At 34.6% G+C, this 17500-nt stretch overlaps 1 protein-coding gene across 14 annotated transcripts in view; it reads left to right on the forward strand.

Annotated features, from left to right (window-relative positions):
• The window catches only part of STAU2 (staufen double-stranded RNA binding protein 2), a 297993-nt gene that overhangs the window by 39433 nt on the left and 241060 nt on the right, over positions 1 to 17500 (forward strand). For all 14 annotated transcript variants that reach the window (XM_077876554.1, XM_077876553.1, XM_077876549.1 and 11 more), the window contains one exon: positions 13668 to 13827. In XM_077876554.1, the coding sequence (XP_077732680.1) occupies positions 13668 to 13827 (160 nt within the window). The remainder of the gene's footprint in view (positions 1 to 13667; positions 13828 to 17500) is intronic.

The following is a 17500-nucleotide window of genomic DNA, read 5'->3' on the forward strand; positions in this document are numbered from 1 at the left end:
ACTCATTTATGTTTGAGCTTATTCATATGTTTTAAAAAGTCTCAGTTGTACACAAATTTCCATTGTACATTTTTAATCTTGGATTGGAGGTTATGATAATGATCATAAATTTTTGTTATGTTGAAGCAATTGATTCTCTAAAAGTTCACTAATCTGTATAAAGCAATGGCTATTGGATTATTGAATTGTTTTCTAATACTTCCTTCTAAGTAAGGGAGATAAGATGAAATTGAAATCTGTTAATTTTGTTCCTTATTAGAGACTTGAAGAAGGATTTCTGGTTTAATTTGTTCATAACATTATTTGTGTAGAGAAAAAAGTTGTGGCCTTGGTCTACTTGTTAGGTCATTTATCCTGACTCTCTTTTATACCCATTAATCCATATTCATTTCATATTCATTCTCTTTCTGCCTTAATCATGTTGAACTGTTTGTATTTTTTAGAATGTTTCATGTTTTTTTTTACATCTCTCTGCTTTGCCTATATTGTACTGTCTCTTCGTCTTGAAGGTCTTTTTATTCTTACTCATTTTTGAAACTCAGCTCACATGTCACATCTTCTAAACCTCTGTGAATCTTCTCTGATCCATCCACTGGGCCTTCAGCAGTACCTGCTTTCCTCCTGTATAGTCATTGCTGTGCTGTACATGATATATGTTGGTCATCACTATTGTATTAGACTGAGCTTTTTTTTAGGGTTAGTATTTTGTTCTTCTGTATTTTTATGGTTCCTATAGGATCTGTCTTCTTGGCTCCTCAGTTCTAATTCCAAGAATTCTTCCTGGAGATGACTCCCCAGTGTGGAATTTCATGTTAATAGATTGATCCCACATCACCTCATGGTAGTCATTTGTTGATCTCTGGGTGATTCCATCACATTTCTCATGCTTCACTTTTACTCTCACTCATCATGTTTTAATTTTTGGTGATTTCACTAAGTAGATCATTGCTCCAACATGCTGACATTTCAGTTTCTTGCACTTCTGTTGGTATCTTGCTTCCACTCTTCTCTATCCACTCATTCCTTTGATCATATTCTTGACTTTATCATAACCAGTAACTGGAAGACCCTCCATGATTTTAATCTCAAGGATTCATCTCTCTCTGAGACTGCCTAACTTTCTAGTTCATTCCCTCTATTAGTTTAACTTCAGTAGTTCTTCCACACCACAGATCCATTGTTTCTACCTCCCTTTTACTATTTCTTGCTCCCCTCAGTCCTCACATGGTTCTTATCCAGCTTAAATTCCATTTGCCTTGTGTATACCCTCAGCAGTCTTGCTCCCCTTGGTTAACACTTGCTTGGTCAGATCCCAACCTAAATCTAAACCCTGCTGTCCCTTCTGCATTATGGATGGACTGCCTGTAGGGCCAAACCCCTCTATTTCTGTACTAAATCCCAGCTCCTCTAACTTTTTCAAGGCTATTCCTCCAACTTTCCCTCTGCTTCCCTCCTTACCTCTGCCTTTCTTCTATGTCGTCAGTTTCCCTTTCTAATGGATCAGGTTTGTTGTAGTCCATTTAGATTTCTAGATAGTCCCAGGAATCCCTTGAGTTTTTAAGGAGATTTAGGGATCCCTTTGCCAACCCTTATTGTGCTTATTGTTCTGGGTACTTTGGTCATAGACCACCTTAGTTAGCCTGTAGCTCATTTTTAAAATAGTGAGTAGTAGAATAATTAGCATTTTTGAATGAAATAAAACATTTATGAGTCTAATATTAATTATTAATGTTAGTATTAATTGGCTGGGTATGGATCCCTTTTGTGGAAAGCAAAATCATTTTCATTCATATATGTCTATTAGTGATTTGGAGACATACACTGTATTTTAATGAAATAAATTATTATCTCTGGCATGAATAATTTAAACCTAGCTCCAACTCATTTATTTTCTTGGGAGAATAATCAGTTACATGACAGTTTACATACTGGGTATGTATATATGTTTTTATATTACATATACACAAACACTTAGAGTAGTGGTTCTCAACCTTGACTGTTCATTGAAATCCCCAAGGAAGCTTATGCCTGAGTCTTACCTGCAGAGATTCTAATTTGATCGGTCTTGGGTGAGGCCTAGACATTAGGATTTTTTTTAAGCTCTCAGATGACTCAAATCTGCATCTAGAGTTGAGAAACATAAGATAATTTCCTCAGAGTGGTATAGAATTATCTTTTCATGCATACTTGTTGATGGGAAGTAGTGATCTATCTTATGTTTACATACTTCTTTCCTCAACACCAAGCCTTATAGAATCTGAACAATTTATGACAACTTTTAACATGTGACTATTAAATAAAAAATTGTAACATTTTCCTTGCCCACTTTTGTTTTTTGATCACTTTCAGGTTGAACTCTGAAGTAATTTGGTAACGATTATATTGATGTGACATTACTATATCTCCTAGGTACCTAAAGACAGTTCATTTTTTTTTATGCATTGTTGTTTTGACTTTTCAAATCCCTGAAGAAGGCTGTCATAATGTAGAATATAAGAAAGAGAACCAGAAAGAACAAAAAATGGTATTTTCTTCTTTTTCCTCTATTTCCTTATTTTGCATAGTTGTCAGTATGGGTGAGTGTTAAGAAAGCTCCAGTAGCTGTACTCTGAGAAGGTTTACCTTGGAATAGATATTACTGAGGGAGACAGTATCATCAAGTGGCCTTGAAGCCAATAGTCTTTTTTTCCTTTAATCCTAGCTAGATTTGTCAAGCTTATCTTTGCTTGCTTTATCCAGCTCATGTGGCCTTGAGCAAATAATTTAGAGTTTAAAATTTTCTCATCTGTAGTTTGAGAAATATATCTGTTCTAGTGTAGTGTCATGGAATGATGATTTATAAATTCCTAGCAACTATATTGATGATGGGGGTACCCAGGTAATTATATCATTGCTTGTTAGTAGTATATAGGATTAAAAAAATCTTTGGTAAAATATCTGTTGAGTATTTTCTACATCACACGCACTTTTCCGTCATTGGAGCTTCCTACTTTGGTGTCTTCTCTGATGTCTCTCTTTGGGTATTGTGGATACAAGTCTTTATGAGATAAATGTTTGGCAGTTATTTCCTCCTACTGTATGGTTTATCTTTTCTTTTTTTAACAGTGCCTTTAGAGAGCAGTAGTTGTTAATACTGATAAATGCCAATTTATCCATTTGTTCCCTGTGTAGTTGTACTTTTGGTATCAAGTCTAAGAAAGCTTTGCCTCATCAAAGAACGTAAGATTTTCTCCTGTTTTCTCTAGATATTTTATTGCTTTAAGTCTTACATTTATATCATACATTTATGTCTTAGATTTAGATCTAATTGCCATTTTATGTTAATTTTTGTATGTTATATGAGATATATGGAGCAAGGCTTATTTATTTTTTTGCAAATAGATGTCCAGTTGTTGAGATTATCCTTTCTTTGCCGTGTACCTTTGTCAAAGATCAGCTATCCATGTATATGTTTATTTCTGAAGTCTCTTTCGTTCTCTTGATTTTCTCATCTTTATGCAAATGCTGTGCTGTTTCCTTTGTAGTAGCTTTATAATTTTTGAAATCTGGTAATAGTAGCCCTTTAATTTTGTTCTCTTTTATTTTGCATTTTTATGTGAATTTAAAGTCAACTTGTCCTTTCTATAAAACACTGTGCTGGGATTTGAAGAGAACTGCCTGACATGAATCTATAGCTCACTTTGGGGCAAATTAACATTGTAGAAAAATTGAGCCTTCCAACACATGAACAAAGTATCTCTCATTTATTTAGATAGATTTAGATTTAGATTATTTAGATATTATTTAATTTCTCTCAACATTTATAGTTTTCAGTAGTGAAGTATTTTAGGTCTTTTGTGTTTCATTTTTTAAAAAGATTATATTTATTTATTTATTTACTCATTCATTCATTCATTCATTCATTCATGAGAGACACAGAGAGAGAGAGGCAGAGACATAGGCAGAGGGAGAAGAGTCTCCATGCAGGAAGCCCAATGTGGGACTTCACCCCAGAACTCTGGGATCACATTCTGAGCCAACCACCCAACTGTCGAGCCACCCAGGCATCCCAAGTATTTCATGTTTTTGATGCTGTTGTCAGTGGTCATGTTTTTTAAATTTCAGTTTCTTGTTTTTTTATTTTATTTTTTTAGTTTCTTGTTCTTACTGATTTTTGCTACTGTATAAAATACACTAATTTTTGTGTATTGATGTAGTATTCTGTAAGTATTAGTCTTACTAATAAACTCATCAGTTCTAGTAGCTTTTAAAAAAAATTCCTTTTTAGGGTTTGTTGGGGGTTCTACATGTCATTTATGAATAAAGACCATTTTAAATCCTACATTTTTTTTTAAGGTTTTATTTATTTTTTCATGAAAGACACAGAGGCAGAGACATAGGCAGAGGGAGAATCAGCCTCCCCCTGGGGAGCCTGATGTGGGACTCGATCCTAAGACCCTGGGATCACGACCCAAGCTAAAGGCAACCCTCAACCCCTGAACCACCCAGGCACCCCTAAATCCTACTTTCCAATCTTAATGTCTTTTATTTATTTCTCTTGCCTGATTGCATTGTCTAGAATTTACAGTGCATTGTTGAATAGAAGTGATGAGAGCAGACGTCTCTCAACTTACTCCTCATCTTATGGGCAATCATTTCAAGTTCCCCCCATTAATTATGATGTTAGATGTACCTTTTTTGTAGCTGTCCTTAAACAGACCAAAGAAATTCCTTTCTACATAACATTACCAAGAATTTTTAATGACTAGATGTTGATTTTTGTCATGGAGTTCTACATTGATTGAGATGGTAATATATGGTTTTTCTGTTTTTAATCTCAGTTTTGTGAATTACATTGATTGATTCTCAAATGTAGAATGTACTCTTTCATTTCTAGGATAAAACATTTGGTTATAATGTATTAGCTCATTTCTATATGATGGATTCCATTTGTTAATATATTTTTAAAGCTTTTATTTAAATTCCAGTTAGTTAACATACAGCATAATAATAGTTTCAGGTGTACAATATAGTGATTCAACACTCTCATACAACACCTGGTGCTCATTACAAGTGTCCTCCTTAATCCTTTTACCCATCTCCCCACTTACTTCCCCACTGGTAACCATCAGTTTGTTTTCTATAGTTGAGAGTCTGTTTCTTGGTTTGACTCCCTCTTTCTTTTTTTCCCCCCTTTGTTCATTTGTTTTGTTTCTTAAGTTCCACGAGTGAAATAATTTAGTATTTATCTTTTCTCTTACTTCACTTAGGATTATACTTTCTAGCTCTACTCTTGTTAAATGGCAAGATTTCATTGTTTTTTTTTTTTTTTTAGATTTATTTATTTATTTATTCATGATAGACACAGAAAGAGAGAGGCAGAGACACAGGCAGAGGGAGAAGCAGGCTCCATGCAGGGAGCCTGACGTGGCACTCGATCCCAGGACTTCAGGACCGTGCCCTGGGCCAAAAGGCAGGTGCCAAACCACTGAGCCACCCAGGGATCCCTCATTCTTTTTCTATGGCTGCTTTATATTCCATTCTGTGTGTGTATGTGTGTGTATCTTCCACATCTTCATCCATTCATCAGTTGATGAATATTTATTTGGGCTCTTACCATGATTTGGCTATTATAGATAGTGCTGCTGTAAACACTGGGATGTTTGTACCCCTTCGAATTAGTATTTTTGTATCATTTGTGTAAATACCTAGTAGTGCAATTGCTGGATTGTAGGGTAGTTCTATATTTAACTTTTTGAGGATCCTCCATACTGCTTTCGAGAGTGGCTGCACCAGTTTGCATTCCCATCAACAGTGTAACAGGGTTCCCTTTCTCTGCATCATTGCCAACACCTGTTGTTAACTATGTTGTTCATTTTAGCCCTTCTCACTGGTGTGAAATGATATTTTATTGTGATTTTGATTTGTATTTCCCTGATGATGAATGATGTTGAGCATCTTTTCATGTGTCTGTTGGCCATCTGTAGGTCTTCTTTGGAAAAATGTCTCTTCATCATCTTTTGCTCATTTTTAACTGGATGATTTGTTTTTTGTGTGTTGAGTTTTTTAAGTTCTTTATATATTTTGGAAACTAACCCTTTATTAGATATGCAATTTACAAATATCTTCTCCCATTCCATATCTTACCTTTCAGTTTTGTTGACTGTTTACTTCATTGTGCAGAACGTTTTTATTTTGATGAAGTCCCAATAGTTTATTTTTGCTTTTATTTCCATTGCCTCAGGAGATACATCTAGTGAGATGTTACAACGATTGATGTCAAAGAGGTTACTGCCTGTGTCCTCCTCTAGGTTTTTGATGGTTTCCTGTTTCACAGTTAGGTCTTTTATCCATTTTGAATTTACTTTTGTATTTAGTGTAAGAAAGTGGTCCACTTTTATTCTTCTGCATGTTGTTGACCAGTTTTCCCAACTCCACTTGTTGAAGAGATGGTCTTTTTCCCATTGGATATTCTTTCCTTTGTCAAAGATTAGTTGACCATACAGTTGTGGGTTCATTTCTGAGTTTTCTATTCTGTTTTGTTGATCTGTTTTTATGCCAGTACCATACTATCTTGATTATTGCAGCTTTGTAATATATCTTGAACTCCGGAATTGTGATGCCTCCAACTTTGCTTTTCTTTTACAAGGTTTCTTTGGCCATTTAGGGTCTTTTGTGGTTCCATACAAATTTTAGGATTGTTTGTTCTAGCTCTGTGAAAAATGCTGGGTTTTCTTGGATAGGGATTGCATTAAATGTGTTGTTAAAAAATTATAAACATAATTTTTTTTTAAAAGATTGATTTATTCATGAGAGACATAGAAAGAAACAGGCAGAGACACAGGCAGAGGGAGAAGCAGGCTCCACACAGGGAGCCTGACGTGTGACTCTATCCCGGGTCTCCAGGATCATGCCCTGGGCTGAAGGCAGATGCTAAACTGCTGAGCCACCCAGGGATCCCTATAACATAATTTTAACAGTATTTGTTCTTCCAGTCCATAAGGATGGAATGTTTTTCCATTTCTTTGTGTCCTCTTCAATTTTTCTTATCAGTGGTTCGTAGTTTTCAGTGTACATATCTTTTACCTCTTTGGTCCGGTTTATTTCTAGGTATCTTATGGCTTTTGGTGCAATTGTAAATGGGATTGTTTCCTTGATTTCTTCTGCTGCTGCTTCATTGATGTAGAGAAATGCAACAGATTTCTGTACATTGGTTTTGTATTGTGCAACTTTACTGAATTTGTATATCAGTTCTAGCAATTCTGTGGTGAAGTCTTTTGGGTTTTCTATGTAGAGTGTCAGTCGTCTGCAAATAGTGAAAGTTTGACTTCTTACTTGCTGATTTGCATACCTTTTATTTCTTTGTGTTGTCTGATTGCTGAGGCTAGGACTTCCAGTACTATATTAAATAACACTGGTGAGAGTGGACATTCCGGTCTTGTTGCTGACCACAGAAGAAATGAGCTCAATTTTTCCCTAGTGAGGATGATATTGGCTGTGGGTTTTTTTGTATATGACCTTTATGGTGTTTCCTCTAACCCTGCTTTGTTGAGTGCTTTTATCATGAATGGATGTTGTACTTTATCAAATGTTTTTTCTGCATCTGTTGAAAGGATTATATGGCTTTTATCCTTTTATTGTTGTGGTGTATAATGTTGATTGATTTGTGAATATTGAACCACCCTTGCAAACAGAACTATATCCCACTTGATCGTGGTGAATGAGTCTTTTAACGTACTGCTGGATTTGATTTGCTACTATTGAGAATATTTGCATCTGTGTTCATAAGGCAAATTGGCTTGTAGTTCTCTTTTTTAGGGGAGTCTTTGTCTCAATATTAGAGTGATGCTGGCCTCATAGAATGAGTTTGGAAGTTTTCTATTTTTACTTTTTGGTATTGATGTTCTTTAGATGTTTGGTAGAATTCACCTGTGAGCCATCTGGCCCTGGACCTTTTTTTTTGTTAGATTTTTTATTACTAATTCAGTTTCTTTGCTGGTTATCAGTTCAAGTTTTCTGTTTCTTCCATTTTGATAGTTGATATGTTTCTAGGAATTTACTCATTTCTTCAGGTTGTCCACTTTGTTGGCATATAGTTTTTCATAATATTCTTTTATAATTGCTTGTATTTCTGTGATGTTGGTTGTGATTTCTCTCATTTGTGATTTTTATTTAGGTCTTTTTTCCTTTTTGATGACTCTGGCCTGCTGTTTATCAATTTTATTAATATTTTCAAAGAACCAGCTTCTGGTTTCATTGATCTATTGCTTTTAAAAAAATTTCTATATCATTTATTTTTGCTCTAAACTTTATTATTTTTCTTCTTGTGCTGGCTTTAAGGCTTCATTTGTTCTTTTTCTAGCTCCTGTAGGTGTAAGATTAGGCTCTGTATTTTAGATTTTTCTTGCTTCTTGAGGTAGGCCTGTATTGCTATATACTTCCCTCCTAGGACTGCTTTTGCTGCATCTGAAATGTTTTGGACCATTGTGTTTTCATTTTCATGTTTCCATGTATTTTTTTTTTTAATTTCTTCTTTGACGTCCTGATTGACGCATTCATTGTTTAGAAGCATGTTGTGTAACCTCCATGTGTTTGTGGTCTTTCCAAATTTTTCTTGTGGTTGATTTCAAGGTTCAGTTTTGTGGTCAGGAAATATGCATGGTATGATCTCAGTCTTTTTGTACTTGTTGGCCTGTTTTTTGACCTAGCATGTGATCTATACTGGAGAATGTTTCATGTGCACTTGAATATATATTCTGCAACTTTAGGATGAAATGTTCTGAATTTATCTGTGAAGTCCCATCTGGTCCAGTGTGTCATTCAAAGCCATTGTTTCCTTGTTGATTTTCTTAGACGATCTGTCCATTGCTGTAAGTGGGTGTTCAAGTCCCTTACTATTCTCGTATTGAGTTCCTTTATGTTTGTTATTGTTTTTTTATTTTTTTATTTTTTTTGAGTTTGTTATTGTTTTATGGGTGCTTCCATGTTGGGGGCATAAATGTTTCCAGTTGTTAGATTTTCTTGTTAGATAGTCCACTTTATTATGATATAGTTCCCTTCTTCATCTCATTACAATATTTGGCTTAAAGTCAAGTTTGTCGGATATAAGTATTGCTACTCCAGCTTTCTTTTGGTATCCATTTTCATGATAAATGTTTCTCTATCCCTTCGTTTTCAATCTGCAGGTGTCTTTTAGGTTTAAAATGAGTCTCTGGTAGGCAGTGTATAGATGGGTCTTGTTTTTTTTTATCCATACTGATACCCTATCTCTTTTGATTGGAGCATTTAGTCCATTTCCCTTCAAAGTAATTATTGACAGATATGTATTTAATACCATTTTATTACTTGTTTTGTCATTGTTTCTGGAGATTTTCTCTGTTCCTTTCTTTGTCACTTTTGGTCTTTCCACTCAGAGAGTTCCCGTTAATATTGCTTGCAGCACTGGTTTAGTGGTCATGAACTTCTTTAATCTTTGTTTGTCTGGGTATGTCTTTATCTTTCTTTCTATTCTGAATGATAGCCGCATTGGATAGAATATTCTTGGCTATTAATATTTCTTGAATATTCTATTCATTGGATAGAAAAATCTTGGCAGATTTTTCCCATTTAGCATGTTGAATATATTGTGCCACTCTTTTCTGGCCTGTAAAGTTTCTGTTCAGAGTTTTTGCTTCATATATTTTGAAGCTGGGTCTTCTTCTTCTTCTTCTTCTTTTTTTAAACCACATCTTCTTTCTCTAGTTATCAGTTGATGGAAAGTTTGTTTTCAAAATTTGGTTATTGTAGATAATGCTGCTATAAACATTGGAGTACATGTATCCTTTTGAATTAGTATTTTTGTATTCTCTGGGTAAATACAAAATGGATCATTGGGCAGCTGTATTTTTAAATGTTTGAGGAACCTCCATACTGTTTTCCAGAGTGGCTGCCCCGATTTGCATTCCTTATTTAATATTTTGTGAAGGGTTTTTAGCTTTTATCTTTATGAGAGATATTGGTGGATAGTTTTGACTTGCATTGTTTTCCCTAGTGTCTTACCTTTTTTGAGGAAGAGTTTGTGTGAACTGGTATTATTTCTTCCTTAAATATTTAGTAGAATTTATCATTGAAACCAATGGGCTTGGAGCTTTCTTTGTGGAAAGATTTTAAACTGCAGATTCAATTTCTTTAACATACATAACATTCAGGTTACTTATTTGTTCTTGAATGAGCTTTAGTAATTGTGTTCTTTCACAGAATTTAAATTGTTGAGTTTATTGCCATGAAGTTGTTAAAAACACTCCTTTGTTATCTTTTTTTTTTTTTTAAGATTTTATTTATCCATGAGAGATGCAGAGAGAGACAGAGACAGAGAGAGAGGCAGAGACACTGGCAGAGGGAGAAGCAGGCTCCATGCAGGGAGCCCAACATGGGACTCGACCCATGGTCTCCAGGATCACACTCTGGGCTGAAGGTGGTGCTAAACCGCTTGAGCCACCAGGGCTACCCCCTTGTTATCTTTTTAATACTTCAGGACTCTAGAGTGATGTCATTTCTCTCATTTTCTGATACTAGTAATTTACGTCTCTTCCCTCACCTCCCAAGATTAGTCTGGCTGTAGGTTTATGAATTTTATTGATCTCTGTAAAGAAGCAGCTCTTGGTTTTATTGATTTTATTTTCTATTCCATTAATATTTGCTTTTACTTTATTACTTTTTTTCCTGTTAATTTCAGATTTTTAAAAATAAAGATTTACTTATTAGAGCGTGTGCATGTACATATGTGCACGTGAGGGGTGGAGGCAGAGAGAGAATCCTAAACTGAATCCCGATTCCTCACTGAGCACAGAGCCCAATGTGGGGCTCAATCCCACAACCTTGAAATCATGACCTGAGCTGAAATCAAGAGTTGGATGCTTAACTGACTAAGCCACCCAGGTGCCCCTGTAACTTCTAAGAGTTCTTCTCTTCTAAGAGAAAAATTTGCTCTTTTTTTTTCTAGTTTCTTAAGATCGAAGCTGAAGTTAACTTATTTGGGACCTTATTTCTTTCTAAAATTGGCATTCAGTGCTTGAAATTTCCTCTTAGTTCTATGTACTATTTTATTGTTTCCTTCTAGGATTAGTATTTCGTTTTTATTCAGTTTAAAATACCTTCTAATTTCCCTTTTGATTTAGTCTTTTACTTATGAGTTGTTTAGAAATGTATTATTTAGTTTCCAAATGTGTGTAGATTTTCCAGAGATTTTTCTTTTATTAGTTTCTAACTTAATTCCATTGTGGTCAGAGCACATACTTTGCATCATTGAATCCTTTGAATTTATTGAGACTTGTTTTATGGTCCAGAATATCTTCTTTCTTGGTGAATGTTTTTTGAGAAATTGAGAACAAGTGTATTTTCTGTTCTTTTTGGGTGGAGAGTTCTAAAAATGTCCGTCAGGTTTTGTTGGTTTATAGTATGTTTATGTCTACTATATTCTTTGTGATTGCTTGTTAATTGTTCTATCACTTATTAAGAGGAGAAGGGGCATTGAATTTCTTAGTAAATTTTGGATTTTTTACTTCTCTTTGCATTTCCATTAGTTTTTGCTTCATATATTTTGAAGCTGTGTATTAGTTGACTGAACATTCCATATTGTTACATCTTCTTGATTAATTGGCCCCTTTATCCTTAAGAAATGACCTTTGTTATCACTGGCATTAATATTTACTCCGAAATCTACTTTGTTTGATATTAACATAGCCATTCTGATTTTTCATTAATTTATGTTAACATGATACATTTTTTTCTATTGTCTTTATAGTTGAAGTGCGTTACTTGTAAGTAGTGTGTAGTTGGATTTGTTTTTTTATCGAATTTGACAATCTCTACCTTTTAAATGGGAGCATTTGCATCATTTTGTTTTAATTTTCACAAAAATCCTGTGTGTTCTTTTTAGTCCTGGTTTATTAAAGAAACAAGGAACAGGAATAGGTAGCTTTCCTAACTTTTGCACATTGTAAATGGTAAAGGTACCATTTAAACTCACAATGTCTTCCAGGATTCCTTATTAAAATTATTAAATTTTTATTATAGTGGGATTCTTTTTATTTTCTCCAGTTTTATTGAGATATAATTGACATTTAACATTGTATTAGTTTTAGGTGTACAATAAGCTAGTGGAATCCTGTAGAGAAGTTTCAGAAAAGCAGAGGATTGACTTAGATACATTCGTAATTTATAGAATGTTCATGTTGTGGTGGTAAGGATAGTTTGAATGGGAAAGTCTTAGGTTAAGCGAATGATGTTAGGATGGTCTTATAGTAGTGTAGGGGAGATAGGTTGATATTCTTGGCTAAGATATAGGCAAAGTGTATATAAAGTGAGGAGGCCAGACCGGAAAACTATTTTTGAAGTTGAGTCAGTAGTTTGATAAATGGATGTAGGTGAGAACGGAGAGAGAAATGGAGACAAGGAAGACCATTCAAAGGTGCCTGTGAGCCTAGGAAAATGGTGACATCTAGAAAAGTCGGAGGCAGGAAAGGTTAAATCATACAGATTAATCGTGGAGGGGGAAAACCAGACAAATCTAGATTATGGTATGTTCTTTTTCTTTTGTGACATTGACATTTTTGAAGAGTTTAGACCATTTGTTTTACAGAATATACCATAATCTAGTTTGTCTGTTTTTCCTCCTATGATTAGTTCAGGTTAAACATTTTTGGCCGAGAATACTAAATGCTTCTTGTTGGATCATATCAGGAGGTAAATGATGTTAGTTTGTATGATTATTGATGATGCTAACTTTAATCACTTGGTCAAGGAATTTTCTACCTGACCTCCTTCCTGCTTAATGTACATTTATTTCCTTGTAATTAAAAGTACCTTGGGGTTAATGCTTTGTATTCCTGCAAAGTAGTAAGCTGTCTATGGAAAACATTGTGTATTCTGTCTTGATCCTCAATTTTAGAAGGTGAACAATAAGTTTTGGGTTCACATGGAAATTATGGTGTGAATGGAATGTTTGGATGACAAGGGAAAGGGTGGTTATGAAATGAAGATGGACAGGTGGAACTTTTGTGCCACGCCACAATGGGAACAGTGAAAAGTTTTTAACCTGGCGTTGGTTGGGGTGATAAATTGGATTTGAGAGTTTTTGTTTTGTTTTGTTTTGTTTCTTTTCTTTCTTTTTTTTTTTTAGAGAGAGATTTGAGAAATATTTTTGAGGTTAAAATTAACAGAATTTGGTGACTGATTAAATGTTGGTTGTAGAGGATTGAGAGTTTCCTGGTGACATAATATTTGGTAGGATTGCCTGACTCTTTGACTAGATTGTACTAAGTATGACATTTAAGGAATTAGATTTTATAAGTGTTAGAGACAGGGCCTCGTGGATTTTCTTAGTTTCTCTTCTTTGTACTTTGCTTTATAAGGATTATTTGAATGACATTAACAATATGATTCTATTTAGGGAGGTAATTTCTTCTTTATTCTACCCAAAATGTTCACTGAGAATTGCTGCTAAGCCTTTGAGTAGGATAGAACAATATCTGGTACAATCTCTTAAAATTATTTCACTAGGTAAAATACAATTTTTGTATAAATAACTTGTAAGGTCATCCCTAACTCTAAAATTTTGATTCTGTGGTATATCTTTTTTTCTCTCAGTCACCATATTTTATTTCCTGAAAAAATTAAATGTTTTCTTTGTCTCTTTATGTTTTTTGAAGATGTTCTCAGTGCAACTGAGTCTTGGTGAGCAGACATGGGAATCCGAAGGAAGCAGTATAAAGAAGGCCCAACAAGCTGTTGCTAATAAAGCTTTGACTGAATCTACACTTCCCAAACCAGTTCAGAAACCACCCAAAAGTAATGTTAATAATAACCCAGGTATGGCACTGACTCGTTTCTTCTGTTGTGTTCTGTATATGCTGTTTTCTGTACTTTTCTTTATAGCAGGCCATTTGACTATAGTCAAAGTAAGAGAATGGGGCAGGTAATTGTAATTATTTTAAAAATTTGCTTTGTGGATGCTCTAAAGATGCATTATTTACTTTTTAGATGTTGACAAAAATATATTTAGATACAAAGAACAAAATGTTTGACTGAGTTTTTAAGTTTTTTATTTTAATTCCAGTATAGTTAACGTACAGTGTTATATTAGTTTCAGATGTACAGTATAGTGATTCAAAAAGTCTACACATTACTCAGTGCTCTTCCTGATAAGTGTATTCTTTAATTCCTGTCACCTATTTCCCTCACCCCCCACTCACCTCCCCTCTGGTAGCCATCAGTTTGTTTTCTATAATTAAGAGTCTATTTCTTGGTTTGTCTCTCTTTTTTTCCCCTTTGTTCATTTGTTTTGTTTCTTGTATTCTACATGAGTGAAATCATACAGTATTTGTCTTTCTGTGATTGACTTATTTCACTTAGCATAATTCTCTCTAGCTCCATCCATGTCATTGCACATGACAAGATTTCATTCTTTTTATGACTAATGTTTTTTTGTGTATATATATATATATATCACATCTTTATCCATTCATCTATGGATAGGTACTTAGGCTGCTTCCATAATTTGACTATTGTAAATAATGCTGCAATGACTGAGTTTTTTTCTAAAGTAAAGATAGAAATGATCAATTTCTCTTTTTATATAATATATAAAAATATACAGTTTAAAAATGAAAACTAGTTATTTTATTTTATTTTATTTTATTTTATTTTTTAAGATTTTATTTATTTGACAGAGAGAGGGAGGGAGGGAGGGAGGGATAGAGCACAAATGGGGGAGTGACAGGGACAGGGAGAAGTAGGCCCCCTGCTGAGTAGAAAGGCTACTTTAAATAAATAAAGAAGAAATTACCTCCCTAAATAGAATCATATTGTTAATGTCATTCAAATAATCCTTATAAAGCAAAGTACAAAGGCTGATGTGAGGCTCAGTTTCAGGACCCTGGGATCATAACTTGAGCCAAAGGCAGACGCTTAACCACCTGAGCCACGTAGGTGCCCCATCTTTATTTTAGTTTAATAAAAAAATTACACAATTAGGCCTAAGCATCTTATTTTGCTTATTGGTGTAGAAATGGTTGTAGAAATGGTAGAAATGGTTGATAGAACCATTCAAATTTATGTAAATGAGTTTTCCAATTTTTATCTACTAAGAATAATTTTAAAGAGTTGTTCCAGTTGCATATACTACCAATAACATTGTACTTCCAGTTATCCATTTGGAAGAGGCTAACCTATATTGGGCATAATACATGAATTGATAACATCAAGTTAAGAAAATTCTGTAAGTTTAGTACTAGCCCTACATCCACTTACTTATTAATTTATTTAATTTAAGAGGTTACCTTCTGACAAATATTGCTTTAGGTATTTTTTAATGGAGTAAAAAAAAAGACTTTTTCCTGCCAGAAAGGACTCTGTAATTATTTAATTAGAGTTCACATGCTTATGCTCAATTCTGATGCTTCTTTCTCTTGTGGCATGTGTTAAGTAGAACTAGTCTGTTCTTTCAAGGACTGCTCTTTCCAAAAGTCCATGAATATCCTTTTGCTTCTGTTTAACTGATTCTAGTATTTTTTTTTAAAGATTTAGTTATTTATTTATTGGAGAGAGAGAGAGAGGGAGAGAGAGACAGGCAGAAGGAAAAGCAAGCTCTCTGTGCAGGGAGCCCGATGTGGGACTTGATCCTGGTCCCCAGGATCACACCCCGGGCTGAAGGCAGCGCTAAACCGATGGGCCACTGGGGCTGCCCGATTCTTGTATTTATTAAGTAAGCTTAAATAAACCAAATATTATTACATAAAGAAAAACACTATTCAATATGAATTTGGTAAGAGGCTATCTCCTTTTATAATTTTAAAAAATCTCTTCAGATTACTGATTGTTAGTACCACACAACTGCCTCTATGTATTAATAAGCACTTGCTTTTATATATTTAAGAGATAGAAAACACTGTCCTTTTCTCTGAAGATTTTATATTTATATACGTAAAGCATATGAGTCAATGGTAAAGATTAAGTACCAAGTGAATAATAACAACCATCAGTATTATAAGTAATGATAAACATGGATGGGAGTAGTTGAGGGGAGATACGGTCCTTGAATGGAGAGTAGACAGAGATAGAGGCGAGGAAAGAATATTCTAGTCAGGGAGTACTATGATGAAAGGCATTGGAATTAGGACTGTGGACAATGGATTTGGTAAAAAAAAAAATTGGTGGTCGTTTTTAATTAGAGCAGGTAAGTGACTAGGAAGAGATAAGACTGGAGATATAGTAGGGGTAAATTTTGATGAACTTGAATGTCAGGTTTAGATTAAATTTTATCAGTGGTTTAGGGGATTAATGTTTACAGGCTAGTGGATGATGTGTTTAAAACAGCATTTTAGGAAGTTTGGTTTGATATGTGGATTGAAGGCGGAAAATACTAAAAGGAAGATCAGTTAGGGAACTATTGCCATAGTTTAGGGTAAAGAAAATAAACTCCTATGCATCGAGTACTATATGCCCTCTGCTCTATGATAGTATTGGGAATGGTAGTGGGAATGGAACAGGACAAGTGTTGCTGATCCAATGGTTGAAGCCATGTTAGAGAACAAACTGTTTTGAGTATACAGTGTGAAGTAAGAGCAGGGTGTGCCCATCTCTGCATCAGTTCTACTTTAGAAGATTATAATGGGGGGTAAACCAGCAAAGGAGATGGGGAAGGAAACAGGAGAATCTGAAAGACCAGTAGAGATGAGTTTCCGCTGTTGAGTGTAGCAGTGAGCTGGGACAATGAGTAGTTTTTTGAAGGTAAAGTTTTATTTTTATTTTTTTTATTAAAAAAATTTTTTTTAAAGATTCTATTTATTCATGAGAGACACAGAGGCAGAGACACAGGCAGAGGGAGAAGCAGCTTCATGCAGGAAACCCGACATGGGACTCGATCCCATGCAGGGTCTCCAGGATCAGGCCCTGGGCTGAAGGCAGTGCTAAACCGCTGAGCTACCCAGGCTGCCCGTAAAGTCTTGAAAATAGAGTATAATATTGCCTACCAACATGTGAACAAATTATAATTTTAGAACCTTGATGGGTTTTGTGCCGTGAATACTGTACTAGTACCACAGGGTTTACTAGTGCCCCAGAAGCCTCCCTCATGCCCACTTCTAGTGGTTAAACAACTCTGAGGAAGCCACTATTCTGCTGTCTTAAATTCTTTGTGCCTGCTTGTTGTAATCATGCACAGTGCTCTTTTGTGATAGCTTATTTTTCTCAATGTTACATCTGTGGGATTCATTCATGTTGTATTTAACAGCATAGTATTTCATTGTTGTATAGTATTCCATTGCATGAATATACCATAATTTATTTATTCATTATACTGTTGATGGACATTTAGATTGTTTCTAGTTTCAAGCTTTGAGAAATAAAACTGTTGTGAACATTCTTGTCTGTATACATTTTTGTTGGGGATGTACCTAGTACTGGAACTGTTGGGTTATGGGGCATACATGTGTTCATGCATAAATCAAATCAGAATATGAATTAAGACAGGAAGTCATCAGCA

This window comes from Canis aureus, chromosome 28, assembly GCF_053574225.1.
Source record: "Canis aureus isolate CA01 chromosome 28, VMU_Caureus_v.1.0, whole genome shotgun sequence".
Lineage (NCBI taxonomy): Eukaryota > Metazoa > Chordata > Mammalia > Carnivora > Canidae > Canis > Canis aureus.